General features: G+C 43.8%; 1 protein-coding gene and 1 pseudogene across 30 annotated transcripts in view; one reads left to right on the forward strand and one right to left on the reverse strand.

Moving 5' to 3' along the window:
* The window catches only part of si:ch211-266g18.10 (neurofilament heavy polypeptide), a 147,727-nt gene that overhangs the window by 92,850 nt on the left and 35,553 nt on the right, over positions 1-19,324 (reverse strand). For 28 of the 30 annotated variants that reach the window (XM_046349894.1, XM_046349893.1, XM_046349890.1 and 25 more), the window contains exons 13-15: positions 11,323-12,015; positions 1,051-1,119; positions 561-704 (exon numbers count right to left, since the gene is read on the reverse strand). In XM_046349894.1, coding sequence (XP_046205850.1) covers positions 561-704; positions 1,051-1,119; positions 11,323-12,015 — 906 coding nt within the window. The remainder of the gene's footprint in view (positions 1-560; positions 705-1,050; positions 1,120-11,322; positions 12,016-19,324) is intronic. The other 2 variants (XM_046349895.1, XM_046349898.1) reach the window with 1 other exon arrangement.
* LOC124035933 lies at positions 14,639-16,458 on the forward strand (annotated as a pseudogene).

Genomic DNA, 19,324 nt, shown 5'->3' on the forward strand with positions numbered 1-19,324 from the left:
AAGGAAGTGAAATATGATACTCGCCAACCTTCCAAAAGCTCCATAGCAAAAGGTTGGTACAGATCTTATTCAGGTGAATGGCAAAGATTACCTGCCGGTGATTGACTACTATTGTAGCTATCCTGAGATGACAATGCTCTCAACGCACAGCAGCAAGCAACGTCATAACACACGTCCACTATCTATAGTGTAGCCTATCATGTGGATCATCATGTGCTTGCTATACGTAATGGAAAAGTAGTCGTCAGCACATAGTCAATGGGCAATGAGATTGACATTGATAGTGTAACATGAAGCTAGGACTGTATGTCCAAGATAGTCTATTTACACATAGGGAACGCTAACTGACAATTGTTAATTAATTGACCCTATAAGGACCCTGTTCCTTGTCCAAGGCTTGCTTACTTATTAATTCACTGTCCCACAGGCTACTTACAGTATGTTTATTGTGGATAAGAATAATGTAAATGTAAGGAACGCTTGATTTTCTATAGATATGTAAATCCCATTATAATTTGGTAGTAGCCATAGAGACAAACAGTACTGCAAGCCTAGCTTACCTTTGGGTCCTGTCTTCTCTGCTTTCTTCACACTGGGCATTGCCTCAGGCTTTGCTTTCTCCTCGGCCTGCTCCTCTTTCTTTTCCGTCTTGTCCTCCAATTTCTTATTTTCTACCTCTTTCATGGATTGTGCATCCCTCATCGCTGTAAGTAAAGACATGATCCTGTGAACAAATACCTCCTTCTCTTCATGTAAAATTAGAGCACAAATCCAGTTGGGTGGTTTCCTGGACACAGATTAAGCCTAGTCCTGGCCTAAAAAGCGAACTCAATGAAAAATCTAACTTTTTAGTCCAGGAAACCACCCCACAATGTTCACAGATACAGTAAGTTTTTACTTCATATGCCAGCCAGCGAATTAGAAAATTAAGTTTGGGCTTATTTGGGGGTATTATTGAATTACAAATCAGTACATCAATCCCTCCCAACTGTAAAAAAGGACGTAGATAGATTTGAATTGAGAAAAAAATAAAAAATAAACATGATTTACCTTTAAGGACCACTTCTACCTCTTCTACTACTTCTTCTCTTGCTTGCCTCTCCTTGGATTGTCTGAGAACTATTACACAAAGAAATACGACATTTTGCAATTAATCCTATAAAATTAAAGGTAGTACATTACAGTGATGGTAATTAGGTAGTTGTGACAGTTAAAGCATGCATTAGTTATATAAAAAAAATGTAATAGCATATTTAGCAGGTGATATGGTGGGGTGGTGGTAACATGGTGTCATGGTTTTGTGTGATGAGACCGTTTAAAAAAAAAAAAAAAAAATTGTACTTAATATTGCAATTTTCCCATCATACAGAACAACTGCATGTCATTTTCTGGTTGTAAACTGGTTTTCTGTAGAAACATGTAAAGATGTAAATTTGATTATTAGATTAGGAAAGACATCATATTTAGGTTCAGATAGTATTTTTTATCTGGTAACTAAGAAAGCCTTAACAAAACCAGTATACAACCTGACCATGACATAAAAAGTAACTTTAGAACCTACAGAGTGTACAAAACATTCAGTTTTGGGTAGTACACTATTCTTGATACCGTTGAGCGTGAAAAACCCAGCAGCGTTGCAGTTCTTGACACAAACCAGTGCTTCTGGCACCTACTACCCACCTACTACACATTCAAAGGCACTTAAATATTTTGTCTTTCCCATTCACCCTCTGAATGGCACACATACACAATCCATGTCTCAATTGTCTTAAGGCTTAAAAATCCTTCTTTAACCTGTCCCCTCCCCTTCATCTACACAGATTGAAGTGGATTTAACAAGTGACATCAGTCTATGACATGTTGTGTACTCTCAGTGTATAACCTCAGAGGTCGGTTGAGCACTCAAAATCAAAATGCACCATTAGGGACAGTTCAACATTTCCCCATCGTAAAAAATATTTTCACATCATAACCATAACCTGTTGACAAATATTACGCCTTTTATATATCCATTGTGGTTGGATAAGGGTGTGCATACCTTGCGAGACATATACAGTATAATGATATGGAGCTAATATCTTTACAGGACCTCAAACAAATATATTAACTTCCAGGCTTTTCATGGTTCCTTAACCTACAATTTAGAGCTTTGTCAAAAGCTTTTGGAGCCCCAGTAACATCCCACATAATGCACACATGGATTGACCCTTCATGTAGTCTAGTGGTTAGAGTGTTGGGCCAGTAACTGAAAGGTTGCTAGATCGAATCCTTGAGCTGGTAAAAATGGTTTGTCCTAACCCACTGTTCCTAGGCTGTCATTGTAAATAAGAATTTGTTCTTAACTGACTTGCCTGGTTAAATAAAATTAAAAAACAAATGTATTTCTAAAATTGTATATGGCACTTATGATTCCCTGCTGTGTGTTTCTACATTGGGTGTCACTCTAGTATGGAACTGTGAAATGGAGAGGCTGGGGCAAGACCTGAACTGGGATACCATTTGGGAAAATTGGCTAACCCAGCACACCCGCTTATACAATAAAGTTGGTCAACCCCAATTAGACATTTTAAGATGAAGCTGATTCCCACTCCAATCTCTCCATTTGGTGTCACTCGAGAATGGATGTGATAGACGGCTGGTTTACGCGGGGTTTATTTTATATCCCATGCTTTGTGGCAGCCTGTACTTGTGTTTTTGTACTTTGTGCTGCCTCACTGGTTCATTGGGCATTTTTTGTGACGGAGTTGCGTTTTGTGCAAATTATTTCCTGTTACAGCTGGACCTTTACCTGGCAACCGTCCACCCGGCTCCTTCGGGCCGTGAGAAGGTGTCCGCCCTAGTCTCAGGCCTCACGGGGAAAACCCTGGACCATTTAGAGGATTTCACCCGCCGCTTCCGGGCAGTCTTCGACCACCCGCCCAAGGGTAGAGCGGCGGGTGAACGTCTCTCATCTGAGGCAGGGGACGAGGAGCGCCCAGGAGTTCGCTATGGACTTTCGGACAGGATGGAACGACAGGACCCTGATCGACCACTATCACTGCAGTTTGTGCGAGGATGTCCATTGGGAGTTGGCGTGCAGGGACACCAACCTCACCTTCAACCATCTGTTGGAGCTGTCCATTCATAACCTGCTGGCCACCTGCGAACGTCCAGACAGGGGTCTGTCCATTCCATCCCCCAGCTCCGATGCCCATGGACCTGGGATGTGCTCGGCTCAGGGAGACTGGAGCAGGTACCGTCTCGTGCACCATCTGTGGCCGCAGAGGTCACACTGCCGGTTGGTGTCGGGTTGGTTCCTCTGGGGGTCGAGGCAGCAGGCAGGGCACTCTGGCGTCACCCCAGGTGAGAAGGCACCATTCTCACCCAGATCCCTCTGTTGCACACATGTTTTTGTTTGTTACTTTACCTGAGTTTTCCCCGCATTCCCAGCTTAAGGCGCTCGCAGATTCAGGCGCAGCTGGTAATTTTATAGACAGATCATTCGCCCATAGTTTAGGGATCCGCATCGTTCCAGTGGCTATGCCCTTCCCAGTTCACGACTTAGACAGTCGACCATTCGGGTCAGGGTTGATTAGAAGGCCACCGCTCCTCTGGGCATGGTGACGCAGGGGGGGATCACACGGAGGGAATCAGTGTCTTCCTCATTGACTCTCCTGCATTTCCCGTGGTGCTAGGCCTACCCTGGTTAGCTTGTCATGACCCCAGGACAAACTATTTGTACACACTATGTGCTTCAGCCCTCAGTGATCCCGTTTTATGAGCTTGTGTGGCCTACCACTTCGTGCCTGAGTAGTTGTTGCTCCTAAACGTTTCCACTTCACAATAACAGCACTTACAGTTGACAGAGGTAGCTCTAACAGGGTAGAATTTGCCGAAGTGATTTGTTGGAAAGGTGGCATCTATGACCCCATGGCAAAGGAGGGCTCTCACGGGGTGGTCGCGAGAGTGCTCGGGGAGGTGTTTAGGGGTTTCCGTTGGTGCTACTATGGTGTAAAGTCCAGACCAGGTCTCCACCGTGCCCATTCCCCCCGAATATGCCAATTTCGCTCTCGCCTTCTACAAAAAGACGGCGACTCAATTATCACCCCATCAACGGGGGGGATTGTGTGATAAATATCCTGGTAGACGCCGCACTTCCCAGGAGTCACGTGTATCCCTTGTCACAGGGAGAGACAGTGGCTATGGAAACATATGTCTCTGAATCCCTGCGTCAGGGATACATTCGGTCCTCCACTTCAACCGCCTCCTCGAGTTTCTTTTTTGTGAAGAAGAAAGAGGGAGGTCTGCACCTGTGTATTGACTATCAAGGCCTAAACAGATCACTGAGGTACAGTTACTTCTTATTGCCACTGCGATTGAGTCAATGCATGGGGCGCGCTTCTTCACCAAACTTCAAACTAGATCTCAGGAGTGCTTACAACCTGGCGCGTATCCGGGAGGGAGACGAGTGGAAGATGGCGTTCAGTACGACCTCAGAGCATTATGAGTACCTCGTCATGCTGTACAGATATATTAATGCTCCATCAGTCTTCCAAGCCTTTGTAGACAAGATTTTCAGGGACCTGCACGGGCAGGGTGTAGTGGTATATATTGATGACATTCTGATATACACCGCTACACACGCCGAGCATGTGTCCCTGGTACGCAGGGTGCTGGGTCGACTGTTGGAGCATGATTGTACGCCAAGGCTAAGAAATGCCTGTTCTTGGCCGACTCACACCACGGTAAAGGAGGTGCAGCGGTTTCTAGGGTTTGCCAATTACCACCGGAGGTTTATTCAGGGTTTTGGTCAGGTAGCGGCTCCCATTACCTCACTGCTGAAGGGGGACCGGTACGTTTGTAGTGGTTGAATGAGGCGGACAGGGCTTTTGGTCACCTGAGGGCTCTGTTTACCTCGGCTCCCACGCTGGCCCATCTGGATCCCTCTTTGGCATTCATAGTGGAGGTGGACGCATCCGAGGCTGGAATAGGAGCCGTGCTCCCTCAGCGCTCGGGTACGCCACCGATGCTCCACAAAACTATGACGTGGGTGACTGGGTTGCTGTTTGCAGCGGTTTGCAGCTGGTTGCAGCTGTTGGCTGTGGTCAAGGCTTTGAAGGCGTGGAGACCGTGGCTTGAGGGGGCTAAACACCCCTTTCTCATCTGGACTGACCACCACAATCTGGAGTACAAGGCGGGCCATATTTTTCACCCGTTTTGTTTTCACCTTTTCTTACAGACCAGGTTCCCAGAACGTGAAGGCAGACGCACTGTCCCGGCTGTATGACACAGAGGAGCGGCCCATGGATCTCACCCCCATACTCCCGGCCTCCCTCCTGGTGGTGCCGGTAGTGTGGGAGCTGGACGTGGACATTGAGCAGGCGCTACGTGCAGAGCCCACTCCCCTCCAGTGTCTCGCTGGGCGTCTGTACGTTCCGTCTGTTGTCCGTGACCGGCTGATCTATTGGGCCAAACATCACCCTCCGGTCATCTAGGCATCGGTCGGACAGTGCTGTCTCAGTGGGAAGTACTGGTGGCCCACTTTGCCAAAGGATGTGAGGGCTTATGTGTCCTATTCGGTGTGTGCCCAGTGTAAGGCTCCTAGGCACCTGTCCAGAGGGGAGCTACACCCCTTACCCATTCCACAGCAGCATTGGTCGCACCTGTCGGGGGATTTCCTTACCAATCTTCCTCTCTCACAGGGTAACACCACAATCCTGGTCGTTGTGGACCGTTTTTCTAAGTCTTGCCATCTCCTCCCTTTACCCGGTCTCCCTACGGCCCTACAGACTGCGGAGGCCTTGTTTACACACGTCTTCCGGCACTACAGGGTGCCTGAGGATATAGTGTTTGATCGGGGAACCCAGTTCACTTCGAGGGTCTGGAGGGCGTTCATGGAACGTCTGGGGGTCTCGATCAGCCAATACCTCAGGTTTTCATCCCGAGAGTAACAGGCAGGTGGAGAGAGTGAACCAGACCGGGGGAGTGGGGGGCATTCGTGCCCTGGGCAGAGATGACCCAGAACTTGCTCCACCACTACTCCACTAACCTCTCCCCCTTCCAGTGCATACTGGGGTACCAGCCTGTTCTGGCGCCTTGGCATCAGAGTCAAATCGAGGCTCCTGCTCTGGATGACTGGTTCAGGCGCACGGAGGAGACATGGGACACCACTCATGTTCACCTTCAGCGGGCCGTGCTGCGCCAGAAAGCCAGCAGTTTGGGTCTGGCTCTTGACACGAAAACCTGCCCCTTGCCTGCCCTGCCGGAAGCTGGGGCCGCGGTTTGTGGGGCCATTTAAAGTCCTGAGGAGATTGAACGAGGTTAGTTACAGGTTACAGCTTCTCCCCGATTACCATATTAACCCCTCATTCCATGTATCTTTCTTCCACCCCCTCTGGACATCGAGGGGGCCCTGTCGTATTCCATTTGCTCCATACTGGACTCGAGGCGTCATGCGAGGGGCCTTCAGTACCACGTGGAGTGGGAGGGGTATGATCCTGGGGAGAGATGCTGGGTTCCGTTGGAGGACGTGCTGGACCCTTCAATGCTGCGGGAGTTCCACCGTCTCCCTCTGGATCGCCCTGCACCTCGCCCTCCGGGTCGCCCCTGAGGCCGGTGTCGGCATGCTGCTGGAGCCGCGCGTCAATGGGCGGGGTACTGTCACGACTTCCGCCGAAGTTGGTCCCTCTCCTTGTTCGGGCGGCGTTTGGCGGTTGACATCACCGGTCTTTTAGCCATCGCCGATCCACCTTCATTTTCACCTGGTATTCATTCCCTCATTTACATGTTGTGTATTATTTTATATCCCGTGCTTTGTGGCAGCCTGTACTTTGTACTTGTGTTTTTGTACTTTGTGCTGCCACACTGGTTCGATGGGCATTTGTTTTGTAACACAGTTGCGTTCTGTGCAAAATATTGCCATTGTAAAGTGCTTTGTCCACTCATCTCTGCTCTTCTGCGCCTGACTTCGATACACACGCTACACTCACCTCTTGACAACTGTCACGCCCTGACCTTAGAAATCCTTTTTATGTCTCTATTTTGGTTTGGTCAGGGCGTGAGTTGGGGTGGGCATTCTGTTTTGTGTTCTATGTTCTATTTCTTTGTGGTTGGCCAGGTATGGTTCTCAATCAGGGACAGCTGTCGATCATTGTCTCTGATTGGGAACCAAACTTAGGTACCCCTTTCCCCCACCTGTGTTTGTGGGAGGTGGACTTTGTTTAGAGCACTTTGCTTGTGAGCTTCACGGTTTGTTTTTGTAGTGCTTAATGTTGTTTGGCGTCATTTGTATTAATAAAGGAAATGTACGCTCAAGACACTGCACCTTGGTCCGCTCCTTCCAACAGCTGTGACAACAACAGTATGTAAATAGTTCTATTTTAAGTTTTTTTGTTTGTTTTGTTTGTATTGTCATGACGGATAATATTTGTAACATGATCCTCCGTTATGTGTATTGTATAAAGTGGAAGATGTTGATCACACCCAAAACATATTTTCACATGACCCTTCCTTTGTACTGTAAAATAAGTTGCACGCCCTTCTTACTCATACAAATCATGTTTACAACCACAAATAACAACTGTAGCAACCTGGTGTTTATAAATGTGGATATCAACTTTTCCCCTTCAGTATGCTTTTGTGGCACGATCGATGACACTCAGGGCTACAGGACAGGAAGGTTGAGGGTTTGCCGACCACCACGGACGAGCTCCCTCTCCCTACCGGTTTCATTACACTACAATCAGAGCCGGCTGCACACAATGATTATCTGCTAGGTGGAAATCTGATTTTCAACATTTTGATGCCATATTTATAAATATATAAAAAATATGCAGTGAATATTCCACCAACAGGTTTCTGTGCCAATGCATCACACAACCAGTTAAAAGCACACCAACTTCGGCACATCAATATGGTTTGCATTTTCAACACCAGAATAAATGGACATTGAAAATCTCGACAAACAGAAAATACATCCCTCCTTACTTTATAGGATTCTTGGCTTGACAATCTCCTAATGTCATTAAACTTTTTGGTGTGTTGTAACATATGTCTCTTTCCATTCATCAAATGGCCTATGCACAGTTTGGATTGATTGATTTTATTTGTCACACACACACACACACACACACACACACACACACACACACACACACACACACACACACACACACACACACACACACACACACACACACACACACACACACACACACACACACACACACACACACACACACACACACACACACACACACACACACACACACACAAGTATGTGGACAGCCCTTCAACTTAGTGGATATGCTGTATAAAATCGAGCACACAGCCATGCAATTTCCATAGACAACATTGTTTGTAGAATGGCCATACTGAAGAGCTCAATGACATTCAACGTGGCACCATCACAGGATGCCACCTTTCCAACAAATCAGTTCGGCAAATTTCTACCCTGCTAGAGCTACCTCGGTCAACTGTAAGTGCTGTTATTGTGAAGTGGAAACGTTTAGGAGCAACAACGACTCAGGCACGAAGTGGTAGGCCACACAATCTCATAAGCTCACCGAGGGCTGAAGCACATAGTGTGTACAAATTGTTTGTCCTCAGTTGCAACACGCACTACCTAACAGTTCGTCAGGAACTTCATGAAATGGGTTTCCTTGGTCGAGCAGCCGCGCATAAGCCTAAGATCACCATGCGCAATGCCAAGCGTTGTCTGGAGGGGTGTAAACCTCACCACCAGTGATGAATCACGCTTCACCATCTAGCAGTCCGACGGACGAATCTGAGTTTAGCGGATGCCAGGAGAACGCTACCTGCCCGAATGCATAGTGCCAACTCTAAAGTTTGGTGGAGGAGGAATAATGATCTAGGGCTGTTTTTCATGGTTTGAGCTAGGCCCCTTAGTTCCAGTGAATGGGAATCTTAATGCTACAGCTTACAATTATATTCTAGACTATTATGTGCTTCCAACATTGTGGCAACAGTTTGGGGAATGCTCTTTCCTGTTTCAGCATGACAACTTATTTTTTTCCTTCGATCAGTGTGGAAGAACAGAGCCCTGACCTAAACCCCATCAAACACTTTTGGGATGAATTGGAATGCCGACTGCAAGCCAGGCCTAATCGCCCAATATCAATGCCCAACCTCAGTAATGCTCATGGCTGAATGGAAGCAATTCCCCACAGCAATGTTCCAACATCTAGTGGAAAGCCTTCCCAGAAGAGTGACGGCTGTTGTAGCATCAAAGTGGGGAACAACCCCATATTAATGTCCATGATTTTGAAATGAGATGTTCAGTGAGCAGGTGTCCACTTATTTTTGGTCAGTGTACATATACACTGAGTGTACAAACCATGCTATTTCCATGACATAGACTGACCAGGTGAAAGCTATGATCCCTTATTGATGTCACTTATTAAATCCACTTCAATCAGTGTAAATGAAGAGGAGGAGACAGGTTTAAAGATGGATTTTTAACCTTGAGACAATTGAGACATGGATTGTGTATGTGTGCCATTTAGAGGGTGATCGGGCAAGACCAAATATTTACAGTAAGTACCTTTAACCTTTGTATGTGCCAGGGCACACCAGTTTCAGTGTGTCAAGAAGTGCTGGGTTTTTCAAGCTCAACAGTTTCCCGTATGTATCAAGAATGGTCCAGCACCCATATGTATCAAGAATGGTCCAGCACCCAAAGGACATCCACCCAACTTAACACAACTGTGGAAAGCATTGGAGTCAAAATGGGCCAGCATCCCTGTGGAACACATTCGACACCTTGTAGAGGTGGCTGTTGTGAGGAAATATATTAGGATGTTTTGTGCACTTAGTGTACACACAGTACAAAGTTTTAAAAGTGATTGCACTATTAAGTCTGGTACTTATTTCCATTGTGATACATATTTTGGGGGGGACAGAAATAGACAAAAAAATGCTCAATTTCCATTCAATTTGCGACAGATTTTCATGTGAATATTCTAAAATCCCATCAGAGTTGTCTTTCCATCAAATTCAATTGTTGCGGATAAAAGTATGCGCTTATGTAAATAATTAGTGCACATAAAAACAACTTTGAGGTTAAATTCCCATTCCCATGCGTTTCCATTGCATATGTGTGGTGTGATTGTTAGTTAGCCTATTGCAGATCTGGGCAATAGATCCACCTACCGTTGTGGCAGGTAGCCTAATGGCTAGAGTGTTGGGCCATTAATTGAAAGGTTGCTAGGTTGAATACCTGAGCTGACAAGGTAAAAATCAGTTGTTCTGCACCTGAACAAGGCAGTTAATAACCCACTGTTCCTAGGCTGTCATTGTAAATAAGAATTTGTTCTTATTAACTGACTTGCTTAGTTAAAATTAATAGAGCAAATGTAAACCAGGGGAAAATGCACTACCCTTCCCTGTGCCCAATAAAAAAGTGCCTACCCCCTTGCACAGTCTTTACATTTTGCTGCCTTAAAATTTCACCTCAAAAGTGAATAAATTAGATTTTTTTCTTATCGATCTACACAACAGACTTCACATTTTAAATGTTGAAGAGAAGTTAACACAACAATTGATCCTTTCATTCTTAAAATAAACTTCAGACAATTCAGAAGAGAGGTTGTTGATTCTGCTCTTCACAAGTCCTCAGTGTCAGTTCCCCAAAATAACACTAGTGCTTACATAGGGAAAATGATGGGAGAGGGACCCAGTCCCGATGGAAATGTCTACCCTCAGAATGCAGAACAGCACACACCCCTATTATCTTTATTTTTTACCATGACTTACACAAAGTGTTCCAGAAAAACTGTTTTCAACATACTGTTAATCGATAATTTGTATCTATTTGTCAATTTTATAATTCGTTTGCCTCACCAAAAAGAGATGGAATAACTGAGGCAGTACGGAAAGTAGATATTGGACTAAGCCTTGAGGGGGCTTAGTTCAATAGGCTCAAGGCTTAGTCCAATATCTTCTTTCCACACTGAAATGTATATAATAAGCTTCTGTTCTAAATAAAACGGCTACAGACAAGGAATCAAAGCAACCAACCACTGGAGTCCAATATGTCAGTCATCCCATTTATGTCAGTTGTCCCAAGTCATTACAGGATTTAAGTGCTAGATGTAGGCGTGCAATTTAGAGAATGGAAAATCATGTAGTGTACAGATGACTCCTCATGAAGGTATTATCTCAAATCGTTAGTCATATTGCATAGGCCCTAATGTACTACATTGCTGCTAAATAAGAATAAATACTTGTTTTATATAGCCAATAGAAAGATAAATAAGTCATGCTAACCATTCTACAGAAAGTTAAGAAGATAAGTGGTGAAAATACTTTTGTTAGTATTATTACCTCTGGCACGCTGAATGTCTTTGTCTTGGTCATCTTTATCCTCGGGCTCCCCATCATGTTTAAGCTGGGCCTTCGATCCCAGTCTTGTAAACATCTTAAAGGGAATTGGAACATTTATCTTCCTTTTGACACCAGCTTTCTTGCTCTCACTGTTGTTGTTGTTTTCATCATCATCATCATCATCATCATCATCATCATCACTGATTTCAGAGTAATCTCCATCAGTATCAGGAAGTTTGGCCATTTCTTCAATGTCAGCCACTACATCAAGAACATCAAGCTTTTCAGCTCCACTGACATCAATATATTCATATTCATCAATTGACTGTTTCAACTCCTCTTTTTCTTCCTCTTCCTCATCTTTTACATAATCTCCATGATCTTCATCACCAAGTTCAATACTGGCATTAGATCCCACTTCTCGAAACAACTGGTTTTGGATCGGAACATTTATTTTTGTGGTGTATGTCTTGGCTCCAACTGAACTCTCTTCATTGTCAATGTCTTCTCCATCTTCAAAATCTTGATCTTTGACGTCAAAGTCATGGGTATCACCCTCCTCTTCATCTACTTCTAAGTGATGAACCTTCTCTTTCTCCATCCTCTTTTCTTTCCCCTCCTCCTCGCGGCCATCAACATTGATTACCTCACCATCCATCGTTTGTTCATGGTCAAGTTCTTCAACATCCCCATCTACATGTGTGACGTAATGGTAACAAATTAAGGTGTTTTTCAAATCTCACATTATTTTCATTAGCAATTTAGGGGTGAGTGGTGGAAGTTGAGCCAAATCTTACATTCAGCATCACTCAGTCAAGAGAAATATAGTATTCTTTCTAACAAAGATATCTACAGTGCCTTTGGAAAGAATTCAGACCCCTTGACATTTTTACATTTTGTTACGTTACAGCCTTATTCTAAAATGTATTAAATCGTTTTTTTTTACCTCAAACTACACACAATACCCAATAATGACAAAGCAAAAACAAAGTTGACATTTTTGCTAATTTATGAAAAATAAAAACTGAAATATCACATTTACATAAGTATTGAGACCATTTACTAAGTACTTTCTGAAGCACCATTGGCAGCGATTACAGCATCGATTCTTCTTGTGTATGACACTAAAAGCCTGGCACACCTGTATTTGGACAGTTTCTCCCATTCTTCTCTGCAGATCCTCTCAAGCTCTGTCAGGTTGCTGCACCGCTATTTTCAGGTCTCTCCAGAGATGTTCGATCGGGTTCAAGTCCGGGCTTTGGCTGGGCCACACAAGGACATTCAGATACTTGGCCCATAGCCTCTCCTGAATTGTCTTGGCTGTGTGCTTAGGGTTGTTGTCCTGTTAGGTGAACCTTCACTCCAGTCTGAGGTCCTGAGCGCTCTGGAGCAGGTTTTCATCAAGGATCTCTCTGTACTTTGCTCCATTCATCGTTGCCTGACTAGACTCCCAGTCCCTGCCACTGAAAAACATCCCCACATTATCATGCTGCCACCACAATGCTTCACCGTAGGGATGGTGTCAGGTTTCCAATAGATGTGACGCTTGGCATTCAGACCAGAGAATCTTGTTTCTCATGGTCTGAGAGTCTTTAGGTGCTTTTTGGCAAACTCCAAGTGGGCTGTCATGTGCCTTTTACTGAGGAGTGGCTCCATCTGGCCACTCTACCATAAAGGCCTGATTGTTGGAGTGCTGCAGAGATGGTTGTCCTTCTGGAATGTTCTCCCATCTCCACAGGGGAACTCTAGAGCTCTTTCAGAGTGACAATTGGGTTCCTGGTAATTCCCTGACCAAGGCCCTTCTCCCCTGATTGCTCAGTTTTGCTGGACGGCCTGCTCTAGGAAGAGTCTTGGTAGTTCCAAACTTCTTTCATTTAAAAAGGATTGAGGCCACTGTGTTCTTGGAGACCTTCAATGCTGCAGACATTTTATGGTACCATTCCCCAGATGGACAATTCCTTCGACCTCATGGCTTGGTCTTTGCTCTGACATGCACTGTCAACTGTCTCACTTTATATACAGTACCATGCGAAAGTATTCGGCCCCCTTGAACTTTGCGACCTTTTGCCACATTTCAGGCTTCAAACATAATGATATAAAACTGTATTTTTTTGTGAAGAATCAACAACAAGTGGGACACAATCATGAAGTGGAACGACATTTACTGGGTATTTCAAACTTTTTTTACAAATCAAAAACTGAAGAATTGGGCGTGCAAAATTATTCAGCCCCTTAAGTTAATACTTTGTAGCGCCACGTCGCTTGGGGTATGTCTATCAGTATTGCACATCGAGAGACTGAAATTTTTTCTCATTCCTCCTTGCAAAACAGCTCGAGCTCAGTGAGGTTGGATGGAGAGCATTTGTGAACAGCAGTTTTCAGTTCTTTCTACAGATTCTCGATTGGATTCAGGTCTGGACTTTGACTTGGCCATTCTAACACCTGGATATGTTTATTTTTAACCATTCCATTGTAGATTTTGCTTTATGTTTTGGATCATTGTCTTGTTGGAAGACAAATCTCCGTCCCAGTCTCAGGTCTTTTGCAGACTCCATCAGGTTTTCTTCCAGAATGGTCCTGTATTTGGCTTCATCCATCTTCCCATCAATTTTAACCATCATCCCTGTCCCTGCTGAAGAAAAGCAGGCCCAAACCATGATGCTGCCACCACCATGTTTGACAGTGGGGATAGGGTGTTCAGGGTGATGAGCTGTGTTGCTTTTACGCCAAACATAACGTTTTGCATTGTTGCCAAAAAGTTCAATTTTGGTTTCATCTGACCAGAGCACCTTCTTCCACATGTTTGGTGTGTCTCCCAGGTGGCTTGTGGCAAACTTTAAACAACACTTTTTATGGATATCTTTAAGAAATGGCTTTCTTCTTGCCACTCTTCCATAAAGGCCAGAATTGTGCAATATACGACTGATTGTTGTCCTATGGACAGAGTCTCCCACCTCAGCTGTAGGTCTCTGCAGTTCATCCAGAGTGATCATGGGCCTCTTGGCTGCATCTCTGATCAGTCTTCTCCTTGTATGAGCTGAAAGTTTAGAGCACATATGTCAGAGTCAAGGCCCGCGGGCCACATCCGGCCCGCGAGAAGGTTTTTTACGGCCCCTGGGATGATCTTGATTTATTATTAGAACCGGCCCGCAGACCGCAGCAAGCCGGCAGCCCGCAGATCTTTTACACGCACCAATACTACATTTCCCACAATGCAACGGTGACGCACCGAGCAGTAGGCTGCTTCATTTCAATATTTATTGGCACAGCAGTTGTCAGCATCACAGTAAAATTAACTTTCAGATACCCATCAAAAATGGCAAAACGGAAGGTGGACACTGAGAACCGGGGGTTTCAAACAAGGTGGGAGTCGGAGTATTTGTTCACGGAGGTAGCTGGAAAACCTGTGTGTCTTCTGTGTGGAGAAAGTGTGGCGGTACTGAAAGAGTATAATCTGAGACGACATTATGAAACGAAACACGCGGACAAAAACAAGAATATGGACATGGAACAAAGGCTACAAAAGGCAGAGGAATTAAAACGAGGCCTCAAATCTCGACAGGCTCTGTTCAAAAAAGCCAAATCACAAGGCCAGGCTGCTGTCAAGGCCAGTTTTATTTTGGCAGAAGAGATCGCTAAATCAGCCCGGCCATTTACGGAGGGGGATTTCATCAAAAACTGCATGATTAAAGTTTGTGACGAAGTTTGCCCAGAAAAAGGCAACTCTTTTTAAATGTGAGTCTGAGCAGAAACACCATTGCCGAGAGAGTAGACCAGTTGTCCATCAATCTAAAAGAGCAGCTTGTGAAAAAGGGAAAAGATTTCATTGCATATTCCTTGGCTGTGGATGAGAGCACCGACATTTCTGACATTGCCCAGTTGTCAATTTTCATCCGCGGAGTGGACTCCAGCCTAAGCGTGACAGAGGAGTTTTTGGCTTTACGTCCTATGCATGGCACAACTACGGGGCATGATTTGTATGAAGAGGTGTCAAGATGTGTAAATGAGATGGAGCTGCCTTGGGAAAAACTCGTGGGTTTGACAACCGACGGAGCACCTGCGATGTGTGGACACAGGAGCGGACTGGTGGAGAAGATACGGGAAAAGATGCAAGAGGAAAACGCGACAGGTGAGCTGACAGCTTATCATTGTATCATACACCAGGAAGCGTTGTGCGGTAAAGCCTTGAAAATGGAGCATGTAATGAGCATCATCACGCGCACAGTTAACTTTATCAGAGCCAAAGGTTTGAATCACCGCCAGTTCAAGGCATTTCTGACGGAGTTAGAAACGGAGCATGGTGATTTGCCTTATCACACAGAGGTGCGATGGCTAAGCCAGGGAAAGGTGCTTCAAAGATGTTTCGAGCTTCGTGAGGAGATTTGTCTGTTCTTGGACAGCAAAGGGAAAGACACAACACAACTCCGAGATGAAATGTTTCTGTGTGAAATGGCTTTTCTGTGTGACATTACGAGTCATCTGAATGCAATGAACTTGCAGCTGCAGGGTCGGGATCGTGTCATCTCTGATATGTACAGTACAGTGAAGGCATTTAAAACCAAACTGACTCTGTGGGAGACGCAGATGCGGAAAGAAAATTTGAGCCACTTTCCCAGCTGCCAGACCATGAAAGAGAAGCTCTCTACCAGTGCGTTCCCGAGCGCACAGTTGGCTGATAAAATAGGTATGCTTGCCGCTGACTTTCGACGCCGATTTGCTGACTTTGAAGCACAAAAAAGCAGGTTGGAACTGCTCGGTAACGCATTTGCTGTTGACGTGGAAAGCTCACCACCAAACCTCCAAATGGAGTTGATTGACCTCCAATGCAATGATGCACTGAGGGCAAAATATGCGGCAGTGGGTGCTGCGGAGTTCGCCCGTTTCCTCCCCGACACAATGCCCCAGCTGCGCATCCAGGCTGCTCAAACGTTGTCTATGTTTGGCAGCACATACCTGTGTGAACAACTGTTTTCTTTGATGAACTTGAACAAAACATCACACAGAAGTCGACTTACTGCTGAACACCTCCACTCAATTCTGAGGATTTCCTCAGCTCAGAGCCTTACCCCGAACATTGATGAACTTGTGGAAAAGATGGGACACCACCAAGTATCACCCTCAACCTCAAACAAGTGAACATTACTGTGCAATCACATATTTAGAGTTTTTACTCAGTTCAAGTTTAAAAGTTAAAGTTTAATATTTGTTTTCACTGCATGTTACTTCTCCTTAAACAAAGTGTTGTTTTTGATTAATAGATTTTTGCACTTTATTTTATTGTATTTCAATCCAATTATATTTTAAAAATATTTCAGTTGAGTGGATGATAGAAAATTGCTATTATTGTTTTTTTCTTTGAAGTAAATTTAGCCCACTTTTGCTAAAATAGAAAATATAGGCTACTGATGGTGCCTTGAATACCGGTTTCTTTCATTTAATGTTCATGTTATGGGGATTTTTATATAAAGGAAATTTGTCTTTTGTGTCTGTTGAAAATTAAAGATTACTGACAGAGCCATAAGAAAATATTGCTTTATTTATCTGATCATATTGGAATATATTTGTTAGGTTTTCAGTAGGTTCAATTAGGTTCACTAGACTATATGCGTCATTTAAAAAATTTTCAATGAACATTCGAACAGTCCGGCCCTCGGCTTGTAGCTAAATTTTTTATTTGGCCCTCCGTCCATTTGACTTTGACACCCCTGGTTTAGAGTGACGGCCAGGTCTTGGTAGATTTGCAGTGGTCTGATACTCCTTCCATTTCAATATTATCGCTTGCACAGTGCTCCTTGGGATGTTTAAAGCTTGGGAAATCTTTTTGTATCCAAATCCGGCTTTAAACGTCTTCACAACAGTATCTCGGACCTGCCTGGTGTGTTCCTTGTTCTTCATGATGCTCTCTGCGCTTTTAACGGACCTCTGAGACTATCACAGTGCAGGTGCATTTATACGGAGACTTGATTACACACAGGTGGATTGTATTTATCATCATTAGGTCAACATTGGATCATTCAGAGATCCTCACTGAACTTCTGGAGAGAGTTTGCTGCACTGAAAGTAAAGGGGCTGAATAATTTTGCACGCCCAATTTTTCAGTTTTTGATTTGTTAAAGTTTGAAATATCCAATAGATGTTGTTCCACTTCATGATTGTGTCCCACTTGTTGTTGATTCTTCACAAAAAAATACAGTTTTATATCTTTATGTTTGAAGCCTGAAATGTGGCAAAAGGTCGCAAAGTTCAAGAGGGCCGAATACTTTCGCAAGGCACTGTATGTGTGCCTTTCCAAATCATGTCCAAGTTGTAGAAACGTCTCAATGATGATCTTTGAAAACAGGATACACATGAGCTCAATTTTGAGTGTCATATCAAAGGGTCTGAATACTTATGTAAATGAGGTATTTCTGTTTGAATTTTTTTATAAGTTAACAAACATCTAAAAACCTGTTTTCGCTTTGTCATTATGGGGTATTGTGTGTAGATTTGAGATTTGTATTTTATTTATATCCATTTTATAATACGGCTGTAACGTAACAAAATGTGAAAAAAAGGCAATTTACATATACACTGAGTATACAAAACATTAAGAACAGGTGAATCCAGCTTTAATCCCTTCTTGATGTCACATGCTAAATCCACTTTAATCAATTTAGATCAGTGGATCCCAAACTTTTTATAGTCCCATACCCCTTTAAACAGTCAACCCCCTCTAGCACCAGTGTCAGAGCACTTTCCAATGTTTTTTTGCCATCATTGTAAGCCTGCCACACACACATTATACGATACATCTATTTAACATAAGAATGAGTGTGAGTTTTTGTCACAAGTATAATATCGTACTTTTTGGAGAAATGTTCTGGTCTGATGAAACAAAAATAGAACTGTTTGGCCATAATGACCATCGTTATGATTTGAGGAAAAAGGGGGAGCTTTGCAAGACAAAGAACACCATCCCAACCATGAAGCACGGCGGTGGCAGCATCATGTTGTGGGGGTGCTTTGCTGCAGGAGGGACTCGTGCACTTCGATGGCATCATGAGACAGGAAAATTATGTGGATATATTGAAGCAGCATCTCAAGACATCAGTAAAGCTTGGTTGCAAATGGGTCTTTCAAATGGACAATGACACCAAACAAAATAGCTTAAGGACAACAAAGTCAAGGTATTGGAGTGGCCATCACAAAGCCCTGACCTCAATCCTATAGACAACTTGTGGGCAGAACTGAAAAGCATGTGCAAGCAAGCAGGCCTACACACCTGACTCTGTCAGGAGGAATTGGTCAACATTCACCCAACTTATTGTGGGAAGCTTGTGGAAGGCTACTCGAAACGTTTGACTCGAGTAAAAAAAATGTAAAGGCAATGCTACCAAATACTAATTGAGTGTAAACTTCTGACCCACTGGGAATGTGATGAAAGAAATAAAAGCTGAAATAAATCATTCAACTATTATTCTGACATTTCACATTCTTAAAATAAAGTGGTGATTCTAACTGATCTAAGACAGATCATTTTTACTAGGATTAAATGTCAGGAATTGTGAAAACTGAGCTTAAATGTATTTGGCTAAGGTGTATGTAAACTTCCAACTTCAACTGTAGGTACGTGGTTGCAAAGGGCATCAGTGTCTTAACAGCACGATTAGCCAAGGCAGGATAGTCTGAGCACAGCCCTATCCAGAAATATAGCAGTGGCTTCAGATTAAATTAAATTTTCACAGAACCGCTTGTTGCAATTTTGTCGAGGCTCTCTTGTTCAGATATCGGTAAGTGGACTGGAGGCAGGGCATGAAAGGGAAACAAATCCAGTCGTTTGTGTCAACCATTTTGGGAAAGTACCTTTATAAATAATTTAAATGTTGAAAGATAATGGTTAAATAATTCCACTCTGAAACCTTATAATTGTATGAAATTGATTAGAATCCTAAAATTATGAATCTGATATGTGTAGTTTTAGTCAGAATTAGGGTAAAACAGTATAAACTGTGTAGTGTAAAAA

Source organism: Oncorhynchus gorbuscha, linkage group LG05 (assembly GCF_021184085.1).
Source record: "Oncorhynchus gorbuscha isolate QuinsamMale2020 ecotype Even-year linkage group LG05, OgorEven_v1.0, whole genome shotgun sequence".
Taxonomy (NCBI): domain Eukaryota; kingdom Metazoa; phylum Chordata; class Actinopteri; order Salmoniformes; family Salmonidae; genus Oncorhynchus; species Oncorhynchus gorbuscha.